This window comes from Canis lupus, chromosome 1 (genome assembly GCF_011100685.1).
Source record: "Canis lupus familiaris isolate Mischka breed German Shepherd chromosome 1, alternate assembly UU_Cfam_GSD_1.0, whole genome shotgun sequence".
Classification (NCBI taxonomy): domain Eukaryota; kingdom Metazoa; phylum Chordata; class Mammalia; order Carnivora; family Canidae; genus Canis; species Canis lupus.
The window spans coordinates 104981542-105000915 of record NC_049222.1 but is presented as its reverse complement, the minus strand read 5'-3'; the positions used below and the strand labels follow the sequence as shown (position 1 = coordinate 105000915).

At 40.8% G+C, this 19374-nt stretch overlaps 1 protein-coding gene across 3 annotated transcripts; it reads right to left on the bottom strand.

Moving 5' to 3' along the window:
* Positions 1 to 288: 288 nt before the first annotated feature.
* Positions 289 to 15671, bottom strand: LOC119870922 (putative protein ZNF720). Of its 3 annotated transcripts, none has more exons than XM_038527927.1 (4): positions 15220 to 15671; positions 13269 to 13395; positions 12291 to 12386; positions 289 to 2775 (listed from the first exon to the last, which is right to left on the bottom strand). In XM_038527927.1, the coding sequence occupies exons 1-4, from the start codon at positions 15232 to 15234 to the stop codon at positions 704 to 706; spliced, it is 2310 nt and encodes a 769-aa protein (XP_038383855.1). In that variant the 5' UTR covers positions 15235 to 15671; the 3' UTR covers positions 289 to 703. The 3 variants fall into 3 exon arrangements, with proteins under 3 accessions (XP_038383855.1, XP_038383857.1, XP_038383856.1); XM_038527929.1 differs by lacking the exon at positions 289 to 2775 and adding an exon at positions 6222 to 6683 and having other exon boundaries at positions 15220 to 15632; XM_038527928.1 differs by lacking the exon at positions 289 to 2775 and adding an exon at positions 11154 to 11400 and having other exon boundaries at positions 15220 to 15635.
* Between the last annotated feature and the right edge of the window lie 3703 nt (positions 15672 to 19374).

The window sequence follows — 19374 nt, the reverse complement described above, 5'->3', positions numbered from 1 at the left end:
AAACGGAGGAGAAAGATACAACTGATGGGTTCCAGCACCAGAAAGGTGTCTACTAGAAAGGGAACCTGTTACTTTACAACTCTGCTCCTCCAGACCAAGAAAGGGTTTCCTCTGTTCTTTCATTTTTTATTTCCCCATTCCTTTATTGGACATAAGATAACTGTGTCTCTGCACAAGCATATGGCTTAAAAAACTAAAAAAAAAAAAAAAAAAACTAAAAAACTAAATGGCCAATGGTACAGTTTGATCAACATCAATAGGAGATTGGATGAGGGGAAAAGTGGTTCTGGGAAAGTACTCTTTTCCATTAATGCTGCGATTATTCAGCTCTTACCTTTACATTCCATGAGTTACTTTGCTCTTACAGTTTGACAACAACTATAAAAGAACATTGCATACCTTGTTAGATTGGATAATTTTTAAGTTTTTCACATATCATTGTAAAATCAAGGAATACTTATATAATTTTGTTGTATACAGTTTTAGATGTAGGGCAATCTGTCTTAAAGAAGGGATAAATTACTGTAAAAGAAAAGAATCTTGATCATTTTCCGTTCAAGTCTAGTTTCTTGTTGCTTAAAAGAACTTAAAAATTTTTTTTTCTCACAATCCTAAAACTTTGAAGCTTTGCTCTAGTATGACTTCTTTGATAATGAGTAAAGGTTGAAAGGCGATTAAAGGCCTCACCACATTCTTTACATTGTTAAAGTTTCTCTCTAGTATGAATTCTATGATGAGTATTAAGGTGTGACTGCTGGATAAAGGCCTTGCCACATTCTTCACATTTGTAAGGTTTCTCTCCAGTGTGAATTCTATGATGACTAATAAGGTGTGAGTGCTGGTTAAAGGCCTTGCCACATTCTTTACATTTGTAAGGTTTCTCTCCAGTGTGAATTCTGTGATGTTCAGTAAGATATGAATGCTTATGAAAGGCCTTGCCACATTCCTTACATTTGTGAGGTTTCTCTCCAGTATGAATTCTGTAATGGTGAGTAAGGGTAGAGACATGTTTAAAAGCCTTGCCACATTCTTTACATTTGTAAGGTTTCTCTTCAGTATGAATTCTGTGATGGCTAGAAAGGCTTGAATGTTGGTTAAAGGCCTTGCCACATTCTTTACATTTGTAAGGTTTCTCTCCAGTGTGAATTCTGTGATGTTGAGTAAGATGTGAATGCTTATGAAAGGCCTTGCCACATTCCTTACATTTGTGAGGTTTCTCACCAGTATGAATTCTGTGATGTTGAGTAAGATATGAATGCTTATGAAAGGCCTTGCCACATTCCTTACATTTGTGAGGTTTCTCATCAGTATGAATGCTGTGATGTTGAGTAAGGCGTGAGTGCTGTGTAAAGGCCCTGCCACATTCTTCACATTTGTAACGTTCTCCTGTAATATGAATTCTGTGATGTTTAGAGAGGTGTGAAGGCTGCTTAAAGGCTTTGCCACATTCTTTACATTTGTAAGGTTTCTCTCCAGTATGAATTCTGTGATGCTGAGTAAGGCTTGAGTTATGTTTAAAAGCCTTGCCACATTCTTTACATTTATAAGGTTTCTCTGCAGTATGAACTCTGTGATGTTGAGTAAGACCTGAATGAGTCTTAAAAGCCTTTCCACATTCTTTACATTTGTAAGGTTTCTCTCCAGTATGAATTCTGTGATGAATAATAAGGTTTGAGCGCTGAATAAAGGCCTTGCCACATTCTTCACATTTGTAAGGTTTCTCTCCAGTATGGATTCGCCTATGTATATTTAGGGATGAGCAGACCTTAAATGTTTTACCACATTCTTCACATTTGTATGGTTCCTTTCCAGTACGCATTCCGTGACGTTGAGGTAGTACTGAGTCCAAGTCAAAATCTTTGCCACATTCCTTACAAATGTCACTTTTCTCTCCACTATGGACTGTGTTATGTATACTTAGCCTTGGTCCTTGACAAAACATGTTCCCAGGTTGATTACACCTGAATGGGTTTCTTCCCACATGAATTCTCTGTTGATCATCAACATTGGAGGACTGGTTAAGATCATTCTCACATTCATTTTTAGGATTCTCTCCTGTATTCATACTATTATGTGTACTAAGGTTAGACTTTTGATAAAAGACTTCCGCACATTTACTACCCTCATGATGGTTCCCTAGAAGCCGAGTCCTCACACATCGACCAACATTGGAGCCCTGGTTAAATGTTTTCTCAGATTCACTGCACTGAGCAACTCTGTCTCCATTGAACAGGCTCTGGTAATTTTGTAGGGTCGACTCCTTAGTGAAACACCTCTCAAATGGATCCTGTTTAGCACTTTGTTCTTCATTTTTAAATCTCTGATCTTTAGAAATATTTGACTGAATAGTCAATCCAATTCTTTTTTCACAAGGGTTCAAATAATTATTTTCAGCATGGACTAGGTAACTTCGCAGATTTTCCAAACTGTCGGCTTTCCCTAAATATGTAAGTTTGAATATATGATTTGAGCTTTTGTTTTCAGAAACGCACTGCTTTGTGGAAGTAGCAGACTTAAAAAGGGAGGTTACTGAAAATGTTCTATATCCTTCACCATTTTGGGCAGGGAGATTCTTATTATGCGCAGATATCTCAGTATGGTTGTGTCCTTCATGATGCCTTTGATGCCATTCACTCTCTCCATCATTGTCCCAGTCTGTCATGAAGTGTAAATTCTCAACGGCATTATTTTTTAATCTACCCATTGACACTCTTTGGAAAGAAGCTTCGATGCTTGGCTTTGACAGCAAGCTCTGGGTGTCACGAGAAGATATGGCTGAAAGAAATCAAGAAAGAGAAATGTAAAATTATTCCACTTACTACTCCCAGATGAATATGCTGACAATCACTAATAGTTAACCTGAAAATCAGTCAGAGAACATCAGCAAGATGGCTCGGAAGGAATCATCAGGATTTTGTTCCTCAATGGACACATAAACTAACACAGAATGTACTGACCACATAGCCTCATAGATAGCTGTAGTACTACAGCTATAGTAGTAGCACTGTAGTACTGTCATGCTATAGTACAAATTACTTTCTTATATCACAAAAAATTAGGAAAGTCCCGCGAGTCCAAAGTTTGCATAAGGGTGGAAATTTTAACATAAACAGAAAAGAACAAAAGAGGAAACAGCAAAAATAGGAAAATATCGGGCATCATGCATGGCTCAGTGGTTTGGCGCTGCCTTCAGCCCAGGGTGTGGTCCTGGACTTGGTATCGAGTCCCACATCTGGCTCTCTGCATGGACAACAACAGGAAGAGTTGGTTTTCAGGAAAGATCAACAAAATTGACAGACTTTTAACAAAATCAAGTAAGAATGAAAAAAAGGTCAATTAAAATCAGAAGTGAAGTGACAGCAGACAGTATTAACTGATACCATAAAAACACAAATAATAAGAAGTGACAATGGATAACTATATGCCAAGAAAGAGATACCAAAAATGTGTATAAATTTCAAAAAAGATGTAAGCTCCCTAGATTTCAGGATTCCAATAAATATTTCCTGAAGATATATTTAAAATGTCACAATTGATCTACAACTACTAAGTAGATGGAAAAAATAATTTAAAACATCCCAACAAAGAAAAGTCTTATTCCAAATGAATTCACTGGATAATTCAGAGATTTAATGTAAAAGTACTTTTTTTTCTTTAAATATTTTATTTTTTTTTAATTTTTATTTATTTATGATAGTCACAGAGAGAGAGAGAGAGAGAGAGAGGCAGAGACACAGGCAGAGGGAGAAGCAGGCTCCATGCACTGGGAGCCCGATGTGGGATTCGATCCTGGGTCTCCAGGATCGCGCCCTAGGCCAAAGGCAGGCGCCAAACCGCTGCGCCACCCAGGGATCCCTCTTTAAATATTTTATTCATTTATTCATGAGAGACACACAGAGAGAGAGGCAGAGACACAGGCAGAGGGAGAAGCAGGCTCCATGCACAAAGCCTGATGTGGGACTCAATCCAGAGACTCTGGGATCACGCCCTGAGCCGAAGGCAGACGCGCAAGCGCTGAGCCACCTAGGAGTCCCCTGGAAAAGTATTTCAAATCTCTTCCAACATTTTCAGGGATTGAAGAGAAGGGAAATTATCAAAATAGTCTCTGTGACTCCTGTGTTACCAAGTTGTCAAAGGCAAAGGAAGACTGTACAAGTAAAGAAGATTACAATTACTACCTGTGAGGCGCAGTTATACAAAGTCCACAATAAAAAAAGCAAACTAGCACACTGAATCAAAAGCACGTTTTACAACACAATTAAAGGCAATTCTTCCTGGAATTCAAGGGTGTTTCAACAGATGGAAAACTATAAGTTGAAGGCTCCACATTAACAGAATGAAGATCAAAAATGGCAATCATATTGCTGTAGAACAAGAATATAGCATACTGGACAATGTTTCATTATTAAAAACACTCAATAAAGTAGCAAAAGAAGCAAAACACCTCAACTTAATAAAGGCCACATAGCTATGAAAACCTGAAATATATTCAATAGTAAAAAAAAACTGTAAGCTTCTTCTGTATGATCATAACAAAGGGATTTCACTTCTATTCAACACAGTACTGGATATTCTAGTCTGAATGGGGAAAAAAAAAAAAACATAAATGAATCCAAATGGGAAAAGAAAATGCAAGTTTATCTCTTTACGAAGATATCCTTAAAAAACCCTAAAGAATCCTTATTTTTTTGTTGTTTTGTTGGCTATCACTGGTATTATTTCCTGTAATTTTTTCTATGACACACTCCATTTTCAATTTTTTTAATACTATAAATGCCTGAATTAAGTTGCAGTTTCAACTTTTTTCTTTTTTTTATTTATTCATTTCTTTATTATAGTAGGTTCCATACCTAACATGAAGCCTAACTGGCTAACTGCGTCCTGAACCCAAGACCCTGAGATCGAGACCTAAGCTGAGATTAAGAGTCAGATGCGAAAAAAAAAAAAAAAAAAAAAAAAAAAAAAAGTCAGATGCGAAACCGAGTGAGCCACCTAGACACCCCCAACTTTTCTTCTGAACGTTACAAGACAAGGAACTAGAAAAAGAAGAAACTTACCTGTGATCAAGTAGAGAAAGAAACTAACAAAGAAAAATTAGAGGTAGGGACCATAATAAACAGTAACTTAACATTGACATCAATGCCCAGATTTTCCAAAAAATAATCAAAATTTTAACTACATTAGCTAAGAAAAAAGGAGAGCAGCCTCAAAAATTAAAACAAGAAATGGGACAGAAAACACAACAGATAACTACAGAAATACATACTGTGATAACAGATTGCCATGAACAATTATATACTAACAAATCAGATAACTTAGAAAACTCCCAGATAATTCCCCTATATATATAAAACTACCAAGATTGAAAAATAAATTTTAAACCCAACAAGTAGATCTTCACAGACCAATAACAAGAATGAAAGTTGAATGTAGAATAAAAACAATTCCAGGCACAGAAAAGCCCAGGACCACATACCTTAGCTGGTCAGTTCTACCGAACATTAAAATAATAAAAATAACTAATGAATATCGTCATCAAAATCTTACAAATAGTGGAATGGACAGAACATATTCAACATCATCCTATGAGGCCTAGCATTACCCTGGTACCAAAGCAGGATAAACACCATACAAGAACAAAATAGTCTAGTTTCTGATATAGGTGTTGCTACTCTTTCTTTTGACATCCATATGCAACTTAAATGTTTTTCCATGCAAGTGTAGCCAGTACCTAGCACCATAGAACCAGATTACAATACCACTGACCATATCCCCTCTGCTATATCCTTTAGCCTCATAATTTATCGATTCTATAACTGAAAGCCTATACACCTTCCATTCCCCTTTACCCAGTTGGCCCATCATCCCTCTCCATTCCACTCCAGAAAGCAGCAGTTCTGTTTTGTTTTTGGAGTGGGTCTGTTTCTGCCTTTTTTGTGGTTTCTTGCCATTGATGACAATGAAAATAGACCTAGGAAGTATTGTGCTAGACACTGTAAATACCTAGAAAGTACTGTGCTGATAAGTCAGGCAAATAAAAGCAAATAACACATGATTTCACTTATAGGTGCAGAGTGAACATATAAATAAAAAGGAGAAACAGATGCATAAATATCAATTTCATGTTTTTATTTTTTAAGATTTTGTTTATTTATTCATGAGAGACACACAGAGAGAGGCAGAGAGAAAAGCTGAGGGAGAAGCAGGCTCCCTGCAGGAGATTGATCCCAGAACCTGGGATCACAACCTGAGCCCAAGGCAGAGGCTCAGTGACAGAGCCACCCAGGTGCCCATCAACTTCATTTTTAAATAAACCCATGGATAATCCCAAGAAGTATAAAAATTCCATGTTCCACATATTCTATAGTGGAACAAGCTTGCCTATAACAATTTTCCAATGCTAGCAGAAGACAGAGGACTCTGAGATTCAAGTCCAAGGATCTTAGGGTTCATAACACATGAAACAGAAGAAATTTCTTGATCACGCTAATTTCACTTGCCGGCTCCAAATCCCCATTTCACACATATAGATGCTGCATATGCAGTGGGTTTGTGTCACATCTATGAGACGCTGAGCACAGAGAACCCCAATATCTTGAAGGAGCAGAGAGCATATCTTCCTGAACCTTTGCCATAGAAGACGATATCCGTTTTCCTCTACAGTTAACAAATCTGTCCTCCACCTAAGGGTTAAGATATTGTCACTATATTTCAAATCATTTTAATATTCGCACAGCAGCGGAAAGCAAATTAAGGATAAACACTTTCAGTGTCTCTATCCTTAACATACAGAGTAACTTGAACCCACAGAATCGTTTCCCAACAATATCCACCACTCAGTCTGACCCCAGAATGTCTCCTGACTAATTTTCCCAGATGTGCACCACCTCATCAAACACTCATTAGCCGGACACAGGATCTGGGATAAAATCTATTCAATGTGGGTTGCCTGCGTGGCTCAGGCAGTTCAGTGTCTGACTCTTGATTTTGGCTCATGTCATGATCTCAGGGGTTGTGGGTTCAGGTTCCTCAACAGACTCTGGACTGATGCTCAGCATGAAGTCTACTTGAGATTCTCTCCCTCTCCCTCCCACCCCATCCACATACACCCTCTCTGTAAAATAAATAAAGTCTTTAAAACTTGAAAAAAGCAGTTTACATCAGGAAATATTTTTCAAGGCTATCACTGGCAGGATACAAAGCAGAAGAATTGCGTGACTTATAACATTCACTTTTGCCCTGTTCCCGTGGGGCTTGCATTCAACCACATAAACAAATCCCAGTACTCATGAAGGTCTACCTTAAACTTCTGTAGTGAACTTGCAAGGGAGATGTGTGAAGAAACACCTAAATTGTGCAGAAGCATATTAATTTACATGTATTTGATGACAAAATTGTACTTCTAACCCAGGCAGAGCAGGTCCTGGAAACAGTGGAATCATGCCTCATTACAAGAAAATAGCTGAGAGGGATCCCTGGGTGGTGCAGCGGTTTGGCGCCTGCCTTTGGCCCAGGGCACGATCCTGGAGACCCGGGATCGAATCCCACGTCGGGCTCCCGGTGCATGGAGCCTGCTTCTCCCTCTGCCTGTGTCTCTGCCTCTCTCTCTCTCTCTCTCTGTTACTATCATAAATAAATAAAAATTAAAAAAAAAAAAGTTAAAAAAAAAGAAAATGGCTGAGAATCGGGAAACACATAGGATTTAGGGCAGAGATGTTCACCACCCATCAACAAGAATTATCATAAAGAACAACATAAGGGCGCTTGGGTGGCTCAGTCGGTTAAGTCTTAGCTGAGGTCATGATCCCAGTGTTCTGGGATTGAGCCCCATGTCAGACTCCCTGCTTGGTGGAGAGCCGGCTTCTAACTGTCCCTCTGCTGCTCCTCTTGCTTGTGCTCTCTGTCAAATAAATATATTAAATCTTAAAAAAAAGAAAAAAAAAAAAGAACAGGGCAGCCCGGGGGTCTCAGCGGTTTAGCGCTGCCTACAGCCGAGGGCTGGATCCTGGAGACACGGGATCAAGTCCCATGGCGGGCTACCTGCATGGAGCCTGCTTCTCCCTCTGCCTCTGTCTCTGCCTCTCTCTCTCCCTCTGTGTGTGTCTGTCATGAATAAATAAATAAAATATTTAAAAAATAAAAACATTAAATTAAAAGAAAAAAGGAACAATATAGACATGACGAGACCAGGTAAATGAAACAGGTGATCACAAGGACAAAAGTTCTTTGGGTGGCTCTGAAATGAGGTGAAGATTGGGAGGAAATGTTGATCTTATTATGAATACAGCTGACCTACTGCTTGTGCCTGGAGTGGATGAAAATCATGGAATTGCTGGTCCAGATCACAAGCTCACTACATGGTACCAAGGAATAACAACAATAGTCCATAAAGCAAATGTATCATTTTGATAAGATATCACAACCTTTTTTTTTTTTTTAAGATTTTATTTTTTTATTCATGAGAGACACAGAGAGAGAGAGGCAGAGACACAGGCAGAGGGAGAAGCAGGCTCCAGCAGGGAGCCCGAGGTGGGACTCGATCCAGGGTCTCCAGGTTCAAACCCCAGGCTGCAGACGGCGCTAAACCGCTGCGTCACCGGGGCTGCCCGAAATGACTAATGAAAGCAAATGAAAAGAAACCATAATATGACACTTTCAGAATATACTTCAATTTGTTAGCCTTGTTGAGAAAAAAAGAAAAAATTGAAAACCTCAGTCACTACACAGAGAGCAATGACTCTGAATACATCTCTGATTGATATTATATAGATCATTACGACGCTTTTAGAAAAACAAAGGATTCTATCTCTGTGGTCTTAGTATATGAGAAAATTTCTAAAAATGGTAAAAACCACCAACCACAAAGTTTGAAATGACAAATTGGATTACATTAAGAACTTCTCTGCATCATAAGCTCAATAGACAGAAATAGAGTGGGAGAAGGAAAAAAGGACCCATTCTCATAATATATATAGATCTATAAAGCCTGAAGAAAAAAAATACCAAAACAGAAAAAATGGGCACAATAACCCAGTAGACACTTTGAAAAAGAGATTGTCAAGAGATGAAGAAGAGCCACATCAAAGACACTAAGAAAATTTGTGACACTTGCCCACAACAGCAGCTCACCCTCCCTGACACTTGAAGGCACCCTGTGAAAAAACTCGTACCTCTCCTCAGGAGAGAAAGAAACGAGTGACCTGTAGGTTCAGGGATCTGGATTCTTGGCTGCTGCCTGAGGGACTTGTTTCTGTCACGCATGACATGGAGGCAGAGGGAACGACAGCACCCTCTGGATGCATTGTGGTGGCTGCTCAGACAAAGGGTGAGTGTTTGTTCAAACAAGAAAGAGACTACAGAGCTGAAGCAGAGGAAGGAATCACGTTAGGCATCGGACTCTTAATTTCAGGTCAGATCATGGTCACGATCCTTCAGATGGTCTCTGAACTCTGTACTTGAAAACTGTCATCCTTGGGGCACCTGGATGGCTCAGTCGGTTCTGTGTCTGCTTTCAGCTCACATCCTGATCCCAGGGTCCTGGGATTGAGCCCAGGTCAGGTTCCCTGCTCAGTGCGAACTCTGCTTCTCTCTTTCCCTCTGGTCCTCCCCTGTGCTATGCTCTCATTTGCTCTTTCTGTCTCTCTCAAAAGAATAGATTAAAAATCTTATGGAAAAATTAAAAGAAAAAGAAAATGGTCATGGTGTAACTAAATACACAAGTAAAACCAAAACCACAACTAACTAATGTAGTGGAAAGTTCGAGACAAAGGAAGCACATTGTTATGGAATTACAAAGCCAGAATAAGAAAAAATTTAACCCTAGAAAAGCGACATTAAAATAGATGCATTAAAAATACGGGATTACTGGGTGGCTCAACGGTTTAGCGACTGCCTTCAGGCAAGGGCATGATCCTGGAGTCCCAGAATTGAATGAGTCCCACATCGGGCTCCCTGCATGGAGCCTGCTTCTCCCTCTGCCTGTGTCTCTGCCTCTCTCTCCATCTCTCATGAATGAATGAATGAATGAATGAATAAATAAATAAATAAATAAATAAAATCTTTCAAAACAAAACAAAACAAATGCATTATTCTGAAGGAAACTTTCTATAAAACTAATTTTAAACTCTATGTATCATAAAAAACAAGCATGAATTATTGGCTGGTTTTCACTGACCACAGTATTATAAAGAATATTCATTAAAATCAATCATTAGGCTAAAAAAACCCTGGGTGGCGCAGCGGTTTAGCACCTGCCTTTGGCCCAGGGCGCGATCCTGGAGACCCAGGATCGAATCCCACGTCGGGCTCCCGGTGCATGGAGCCTGCTTCTCACTCTGCCTGTGTCTCTGCCTCTCTCTCTCTCTCTCTGTGTGACTATCATAAATAAAAATTAAAAAAAAAAAAAAATCAATCATTAGGGATCCCTGGGTGGCACAGTGGTTTAGCGCCTGCCTTTGGCCCAGGGCACGATCCTGGAGATCCAGGATCGAATCCCGCGTCGGGCTCCCTGCATGGAGCCTGCTTCTCCCTCTGCCTATGTCTCTGCCTCTCTCTCTCTGTGACTATCATGAATAAATAAATAAAATCTTTAAAAAAAATAAAAATAAAATAAATAAAATAAAATAAAATAAATAATTAAATGCTGTAAGTGAAAATCATATGAACAACCACTTAAAAAGGCATTATACAAATGTATTATTTTATTAATATATCCTTCCTTGAACAGAGAATTTAAGGCTACAACCCACTCCTTAGAACCAAGGAAATAAACGACATCACATTTCTAAATAAATACCAAGCAAGTTGCAAAATATGCTAAAGGCCACTATACATAAAATACATATTTGGGATTAAATTCAAATATATTCCAAGGCAAGTAGAAGAAAAACCCAATGACTAATTTTCACTGAAGTAAAATTACATTTATGAACAAAAGCTTTCTTTAAAATACAGGAATTATACCTCACTGCTTTTTTTTTTTAAGACTTTATCCATGTATTTGAGAGAGAAGGAGAGAGAGAGAGAGCACAGCAGGGGAAGGGCACAGGAAGAAGCAGACTCCCTACTGAGCAGGGAGCCCAATGGCGGGGGCTGAGCCCCAGGACTCCAGGATCATGACTTGGGACCACCTGACAGGCCACCCAGACATCCCTCTACCTCACATGCCCATGTCATATCAGAACTTTTGATCTAATAAATAACAGATGAATCTCATATATAACTAATAAGAAAGTGAAAACACACTTGACAAAATAAAAAGAAATTCCTGTCATACAAGACAAATTCATACAATGATGCAAGTATTAAGAAAGAAGGTAAAAATTGAGAATTTATTATAGGCTTCAAGTTCTAAGGTCTAAATGTTCTAGCTCCCCCATGGCATTAATTTAGGTAGGAATTCTAGGATACAAACAGATACATTACATTATTTCACCACTGAGGAATGGAACACACTGTTATATCCTATTGTCAGTTCATACAAAGAAAAAATTAACTTCCAAAGTGAAATAAAGGATTAGATTTTCTTTTTTTTGATATATTTTTTAAAGATTTTATTTATTTATTCATGATAGTCACACAGAGAGAGACAGAGAGGCAGAGACACAGGCAGAGGGAGAAGTGGGCCCATGCAGGGAGCCCGACATGGGATTAGATCCTGGGGTCTCCAGGATTGAGCCCCGGGCCAAAGGCAGGCACCAAACCGCTGTGCTACCCAGGGATCCCAGGATTAGATTTTCTTATTTTAGGGAGGTGCTTTGTTATCTGATGAAATTACTGAGTGTCAATTTTGTACAACCAAGATTAAAGCCTCCATAACATTGGAATGCATAAGCCAGAAAACGTGGTACCTGTCTCCAGTGTTCCCAGGATTTCTGCACCAAACCCCAGTATGCCCACCACTACCCCGACATGCTTCTCACGACGCAAAACAGAACTTAAAAAGGGCTAAGGCTATGGATCCTGAGAAACAGGGAGACTTCCCCAGGACCCTCACAGCAATGGAGAACCTCTCAGATTATGGAGACCCTCCCACTCCCAGGGGAGTCTCCTGGCCCTCCCTGTGGAAGTGATGGACCATCAGTGGAGCTGAAGGAGAATCCTTAGAGAAGCTAAGAGCTTGATAATGTTGGATAGCACATGTCCCTCTGTGACAGGGAGAAAAATATAAACTAGGTTTCTCAAGAGTGTATCCTTTCAAGGAGAACTACTCCCACCACAGTTTAAGGTCTCTCTTCCCCCTTCACATGTGGACCGCACCTCTGTCATCTGCCTCATTCATTTCCACTTACCTGGATGGATGGTTACTCTCTTCTTTCTCTTCACACTCCAAGGCTCCTTCTTTTGCTCCAAAAAGGAGACCAGGTCTGGCTTTGACACAATGAGGCCTGGTTATTAGGAAAAAGGAAAATGGGTATTGCTGGAGATTTTCAATCAAGTATCATGCTCAGTAGAGACCACAGGACAGTGTAAAATTATAGAAAATACCTTCCCAAATGCTACTGACCAACAGCCCCTTTAGAACCAGTAGGAGGGCACACCGGGTGACTTAGTGGTTTGTGCCACCTTCAGCCCAGGGTGAGTTTCGGGAGAACTGGGATGGAGTCCCACATCAGGCTCCCTGCATATAGCCTGATTCTCCCGCTGCCTGTGTTGCTGCCTCTCTCTCTGTGTGTCTCTCATCAATAAATAAAATATTAAAAAAAAAAAAGAACAAGCAGAAGGAGTTTCAAATATTCAAATCATGGCTTCTACTTCCAAGTACTAGATACAATAATAATAAATAAAAACTGGAGTTTAAATATCGGCAGTACCATTTGATGCCTGTCAATGTTTAGGACTGACATTCATCAACAGAAATGATGATGCTCCTTAAGGAAGGAGAATTAGGGGGGAACCCCTGGTGGCTCAGGGGTTGAGTGGCTGCCTTCACCCAGGGCATGATCCTGGAGTCCCGGGATCAGGTCCCACATCGGGCTCCCTGCATGGAGCCTGCTTCTCTCTGCCTATGTCTCTGCCTCTCTCTGTCTTGTCTTTTATAAATAAATAAATAACATGTTTTTAAAAATTTTTTTAAAAAAAGGAAGGGGAAGCTAGAGCTGAAAAGGAAACATGAAGATTTTTCTCCACATCTACAAATCCCCATTTATTTCCCTTATTGCATGGATCCGAATTCCAGTCATGCAGAGGAATCTTCTAAGAGTCAGTCTTCAAAGGAAGGAAGAAAACCCAGAGTGTGCTCTGGGAAACCTGGAAGGAGTCATCCTCACCCAAGAAGAGAAGGTTTCCATAGTTCTCTAACATCACATCCCTGTACAGTTCCCGCTGAGTGTGGTTCAGGCATCCCCACTCCTCCTGAGAGAATTCTATGGCCACATCCCTGAATGTCAGCAGTCCCTGCAATAAATACCACAGTTACCAAGAGGCCGGCAGAGTTCACAACGTACCTAAGATGAAAGAGGGAGTTAAATGTCACCAGCTAGATCCCATGATCTGACCCTTACTGCTTATGGGCTTGTACCCTCTTTGTCCCATATTTTTCTTAGCCTCTTCTTTCTACCTTAGTCTTTTACTTCAGGCATAGACTCCTGTGATGGAAACAGAAACTATCCAGCAAAAGAGGCGAACTCCCCTGTGAAAAAGGTTGGCCCGGGCCAATTTTAGCTTAACCCCTGACTCACAATTATGCAGTTGGACCAAGGAGTGACCCATGGAATGACCAACAGTTGCTTTTAACTCATTATAATACTAAAATCTCCACTCAAGGAGAAGCACAAACCTCATATTTATATAACAAAGTACATATAGAACTGTTATCTTCAGCTTCATATGCCACCTTATACTTAGCTCTACATAAGATGACAAGGCTCCAATTTCTAAATATCTACCCTAACCCTAAATAAAAGGAAATCATTCCCTCTGGCTCTGGGAGTCTCTTGTTGGGAAGTTACTCTCTGTGATCTCCGTATTTGCTGCAAGTCAAGTTTCCTTTGTGTGACAACTCTACCTGGATAGTTTCTATCTCTGATTCCCCAAGGAGTGAACTCCTTTTAGCGAAGTTATATTAGAACTGGTTCTGGCTTAGGTCAGCTTCCTGCTTATGCACTAAGATAATGTTTAACACAGTAATATGCTCTAATGTATTGTCCAACTTTGACATAAGAGGATGGCATATGATTCAGAAAACCATTATAAATACTGTATGTTTATCCAAGATAATTTATAAAATAAAGGTGTTGGGACACCTGGGTGGCTGGGCAGTTGAGCATCTGCCTTTGGCCCAGGGCGTGATCCCAGGGTCCCGGGATTGAGTCCCACGTGGGCTCCCTGCATGGAGCCTGCGTCTCCATCTGCCTGTGTCTCTGCCTCTCTCTCTGTCTCTCATGAATAAATAGATAAAATCTTTAAAAAAATAAATAAACAAACAAATAAATAAATAAATAAATAACTGTGTCAACAGAGGCATAACAAATTCCTGAGTACTGTAATTTATATCATGCGTTATACATTGCATCTATTTTTTTCAAGATTTTATGTATTTATTTGAGAGAGAGAGAGAGAGAGTGCAAACAGGTTGGGAGAGGAGAAGCAGATTCCTTGTTAAGCAGGGAACCCAATGTAGGGCTGGATCCCAAGACCCTGAGATCATGACCTGAGCTGAAGGCAGATGTATAACGACTTCACCACCCAGGCACCCAGAGCTGTGCTTACTTCTTAGGTGGAAAATTTTGGTGGGGTACAAATGTACATATCAAAGTGCAATGTGAATTAGAATTTTATTTTCTTTTTTTAAATATTTTATTTATTCCTGAGAGACAGACAGAGAGAGAGGCAGAGACACAGGCAGAGGGAGAAGCAGGCTCCCTGGAGAGAGCCCAATGCGGGGCTCGATCCCGGGTCTCCAGGATCAAGCCCTAGGCCGAAGGCAGGCGCTAAGCCGCTGCACCACCCGGGCATCCCCCATACGATCTTCAAAAATAAAAAATAAATAGTTTTGGTGGCTTATTGGAAGCCCCGTTGGAGAGAAGGGAAAGAAGGTGATGCGGGAGAAGTGTTCTAAGATCGAGCCTTGGGTATTAGATTTGAAAAGGTTTTTAACAATAAGTGAAACCACGAGGCAGAAATATCAGAGCTGGAGGAATCAACACTTGCAATCTCCAAATGCAGGGAATTTCGGGCCAAAAAGGCACTGCGGCCTCTAAGCTGGGACACAAGGCTTACCTGAGACCCCGCCATCTCTGCTCCGTCCACCTCGGCCTCTAGCGAGCTCTCTCACAAGATCTCCGTGGAGGAGTCCCAGCTGCATCAGGAGAACACACCTTTAAAGGCAGCCAAGTCTCTCCACCTATAAACTGCTCCCCTGCAGGCAGGACTTTGAAATGCACAAAAAGCCCAACTTCCTAGTCCTTTGGGTGTGGAGCTGTTGAGAAGCTGTGAACTCCCAGTTGGAAATCAGGAACTGATTTTTCCTTCTCTGCTTCCAGGGCCCTCCCCTCCCCCAGATGCTCACAGATTCAGCTACAGCCTAGGCCCCGTGTGCTGTGGCCCTAACCCTCCTGACTCGGGTAGTGGAGACCATTACCCCTCCTAAGGCGAAGCCTGCTCTCAATTCTCAGAAATTAAAAGGAAGCCTTTCTACTTAACTGTGGCCTCACTTAGAATCACCTGGAGCACTGACTTAAAACAACGCTGTTGTTTCCACCATCAATTGACAGAATCCGAGGGGGAAGAACTTTTTTTTTTTTTTTTTTTAGATTTTATTTACTTCTTCATGAGAGACACAGAGAGGCAGAGACGGGCAGAGGGAGAAGCAGGCTTCTCGCAGGGACCCCCATGTGGGACTCGATACTGGGACTCTGGGATCACGTCCTGAACCAAAGGCAGACAGACACCCAACTGCTGAGCCACCCAGGCGACCGGGGATGATCTATTTTGATACTCCGGGAAACATCTGGGGAGGTGACCGGCAAAGCACCGCAGCCCAGGCTGTGCGGTTACCAGATTTAAATCGACGCCTTCTTACTGATGAGAGTTTCTCAAGATTTACATCTTCTCCCTCTTCCTGCAACGGAAAGGGAGATACTCTTAGGAAAGGACCTTTCCTCACAAATGCAAATATCTCTTCCTTAAAGAACCATTGGGTGTCACACCTTTTCCTGTGTCTTCTGTTGCTTTTTCTTTTTCAAGATTTTATTTATTTATTTGAGAGAGAGAGAGAGAGTGGAAAGGCAGAGCACAAGCAGGCAGAGAGGCAGAGGGTCAGAAGCAGGCTCCTCCTTTACCAGGGAGCCCAACCCGGGACTGAATCCCAGGACCCTGCTTCTCCCTCTGCCTGTGTCTCTGCCTTTCTCTCTCTCTCTCTCTCTCTCTGTCTCATGAGTAAATAAATAAATAAATTCTTCTTAAAAAATAAAAACTGCCTATGATTTTTTCACCAAAAGATGGTTTTTTTTTTTTTTAATATTTTATTGATTTATCACAAACACACACAGAGGCAGAGACGCAGGCCAAGAGAGAAGCAGGCAAGTCCAGGGAACAAAGAGAGGCGTGCTTGGTTTGAGGAGACAAGGCTTAAGTTGAGAAGTCTGTTACAGAATAAAAATTATTTCTGGTAAAATGGTTTGAAGGACGGTGGGTTTTCACTGGTGAGGCTGTTGCCTGGGAGGGATAAGAAAAGCATCTCTGCCTTTGGTTGCAATAGTAGGTATAAACCGCTCCCAAGGTCAAGCTTGTGTAAGGTCAAGATCTTCCCTTCCTGTTGGAACTGCCATTGACTATGAGTGATAGGGCTTAAGATCTCCCTCTGCTGAAAACCTCCTGACTCCATTTTAGTGAGGGTTCCAATTACTAACTTTCAATCAACATTTGATCAATATCTCAACATTTCCTTCACTCTCAGTATTGGGCAGCAAACATTCTCATCCTCAAATGATGATGTTAACCTTGTTTAGGATTCCATGTGATTTCATACTAAATTTTTTTTTTCTGTGTGTGCTTTATTTATGTCAACAAAATATCCTCCATTTAGTGTGGGCCAAGCCCAGACTGCTCCATGATGGACCACTTTGGCAGAAAGATGATTTTGACTGAAAAAGCAATCAAAATGGGGCAGATTCAGGAAATGTCGTTTTCACCCCCTTCACGGACTAAAAAGAATTTAGAGAGAGAACCTATCCCAGGCTGAAAGCTATCACCATATGTAACTACATTATTATATAAACTAAGTTTGAGAAACAGGGAGGAACATAGTTAGGCCTGTTTGAGAAAAGTTCTCTATGGCCTATTGTTTTTGAGTGGCCTAGATGATATTTGTTTATCAAATATTTCCTCGTTTTCTTCTTCCCTGTGAGTTGAATTTCTTCTTCCCTTGGAGTTCCCAGACTTCAACCTTCGTCTCAAAGACATATATCCATTACTTTGCCAGTCTTTGCAACACTCCGTTCTGTGGGGAGTATCCATATGTATGGTTTAAATTTGATTTTCCTGTTTATCTTATGCCAATTTGATTCTTAGTCAATAATGAGAACATCTTCAGATGTTCTGGTTTATGCTTTTGTATGTTTCTCCAATCAATATTTAGCTCCTATTTTATACAACCAATGTTAAGGAAGAAAAAGAAACAGAAAGGCGGTGCCCGGTATCTACATTCTCAGGGAAAATATGAAACACTTAGTACCAACTGTGAGTGTTATGAGAATTCACTAAAGTATTATGAGGATTAACTCACATGTTCCTAAGGTCCCAGCAAAATATCATGTGTGTGCACAGAGTAAAAGCTCAATATATACTGCATTAATAGAATATCTATGTTATTTTCCAGATGTAGATTTTCTCAGACTCTAGCTATGCCGAGCACTCCTGGCTACATAAATCTAACTCACTCCCCTATGCTCTCCTGCTTAAGGATTGACTCATTGTAGCTTCTTGAGATTTCAACAGACCTCCGATGTGGGGGAAACAAGGAACCCGATGATTCTGGAAGATAAGTTTGACCATACTAGAAAGTGGCCTTCCCTGATGCCAGCAGGTCTCCTTGAGATCATACCAAGAACGATTAAGCACTGCTTCCCCTGCATGTCAATGCTCACTACTCCTATGTTCCTTCCCCTGAAGGACTTCCTGCTTAGTCTGGTTAACAGAGTGTCTTTGGACATAAATCCACCATGGTCTCCATCTGCCAACCTCCTGAACAAAGCAAATTTTCCCTTCCAACTGTGAAAATGAGTAATGGAATGCCTCACTAAAATGGAGTTGGCAAGGAGCTTTTCTGCCCTACTACAGGTAGTCAATTGCAAACCCAGCGGGATGAGATGGGCTTGATCTGATATGGCCTTGATCTTACTTCTAGATACTACTCCTCTATTCCAACTGAAGGAAGAGACACTTATGTTTGAAAAATACTTTCCCTCCTCGTGGGCATTTGAACAGAAATGGACTGACTTAACCGGAAGTAATCACGAACTTCAATGGCCACAACTGCCTTCTTTGATCTTTCCAAAGGAACTTACTTTTTTTTTTTTTTTCTTTTTTTCATCATGAGAGACAGGGAGAGACAGAGAGAGACAGAGAGGCAGAGACACAGGCAGAGGGAGAAGCAGGCTCCATGCATGGAGCCCGGCATGGGACTTGATCCCGGGTCTCCAGGATCACACCCTGGGCCAAAGATGGCCCTAAACCGCTGAGGCACCCGCGATGCCCCATCCAACGGAATTTTTATCAAAGATAAGGTGGACAACCATGGTTCTAAAATTGACAAAATTAAACGGGTTTCCTATTTTAATTGGTATTTTGAAGGTTTCAAACGCTATCAGGAATGTAATATCGCCTCATGACAACCTACACTTTTTCAAATAAATAAGGTAAGCAGATAATTACAAAAATGAAAAGGGGCTTCTGGGAACTCTTCTTCCTCTCCCCTACCTTCTTTGTCAACTGCCTCTAGGAAGCCACCTCATGCTCAGCCCCTACCTCTAGTGCAATCTTCCTTTCTTCTCTTCCCTCCTAATCTCCACTCTCATTCTATCCTTTAGTTACACCTCCCTTTTCCTTTGAAGCTCCCTCTGCTACCTCCTCCCCTGAATCTATTAAAAATTTGCCTTCCTTGAGTCTTTTGAGGACCTCAGTGGACCCAATGTCTCTTATTTTCCCTGGAGGAAGGCTGAACATTGAGCTGAAGTTCCCTAAAGTTCCCTATAGTGACCGAGGATCCCAATAGGTTTGCTCAAGAATGTAACATAGTTATTCAAACTTCCCAAAGTGGTTTGTCAGATTTATATCAATTGGTCTACATGCTTGTTGGTGAGGGCCAGGTCAAACACTGGATGAAACTAGCCCAATGGGAACATCATGAACAGAATCCAAAGCAACAAAACCTGT

What these genes read in the sequence shown, in the direction of transcription:
- LOC119870922 (XM_038527927.1), bottom strand. An exon ending in TGGAAACCTTCTCTTCTTGG is followed by an intron (nt 12,387 to 13,268) that starts GTGAGGATGACT and finishes CCTAATAACCAG; the next exon opens with GCCTCATTGTGTCAAAGCCA. An exon ending in GAGAGTAACCATCCATCCAG is followed by an intron (nt 2,776 to 12,290) that starts GTAAGTGGAAAT and finishes GATTTCTTTCAG; the next exon opens with CCATATCTTCTCGTGACACC.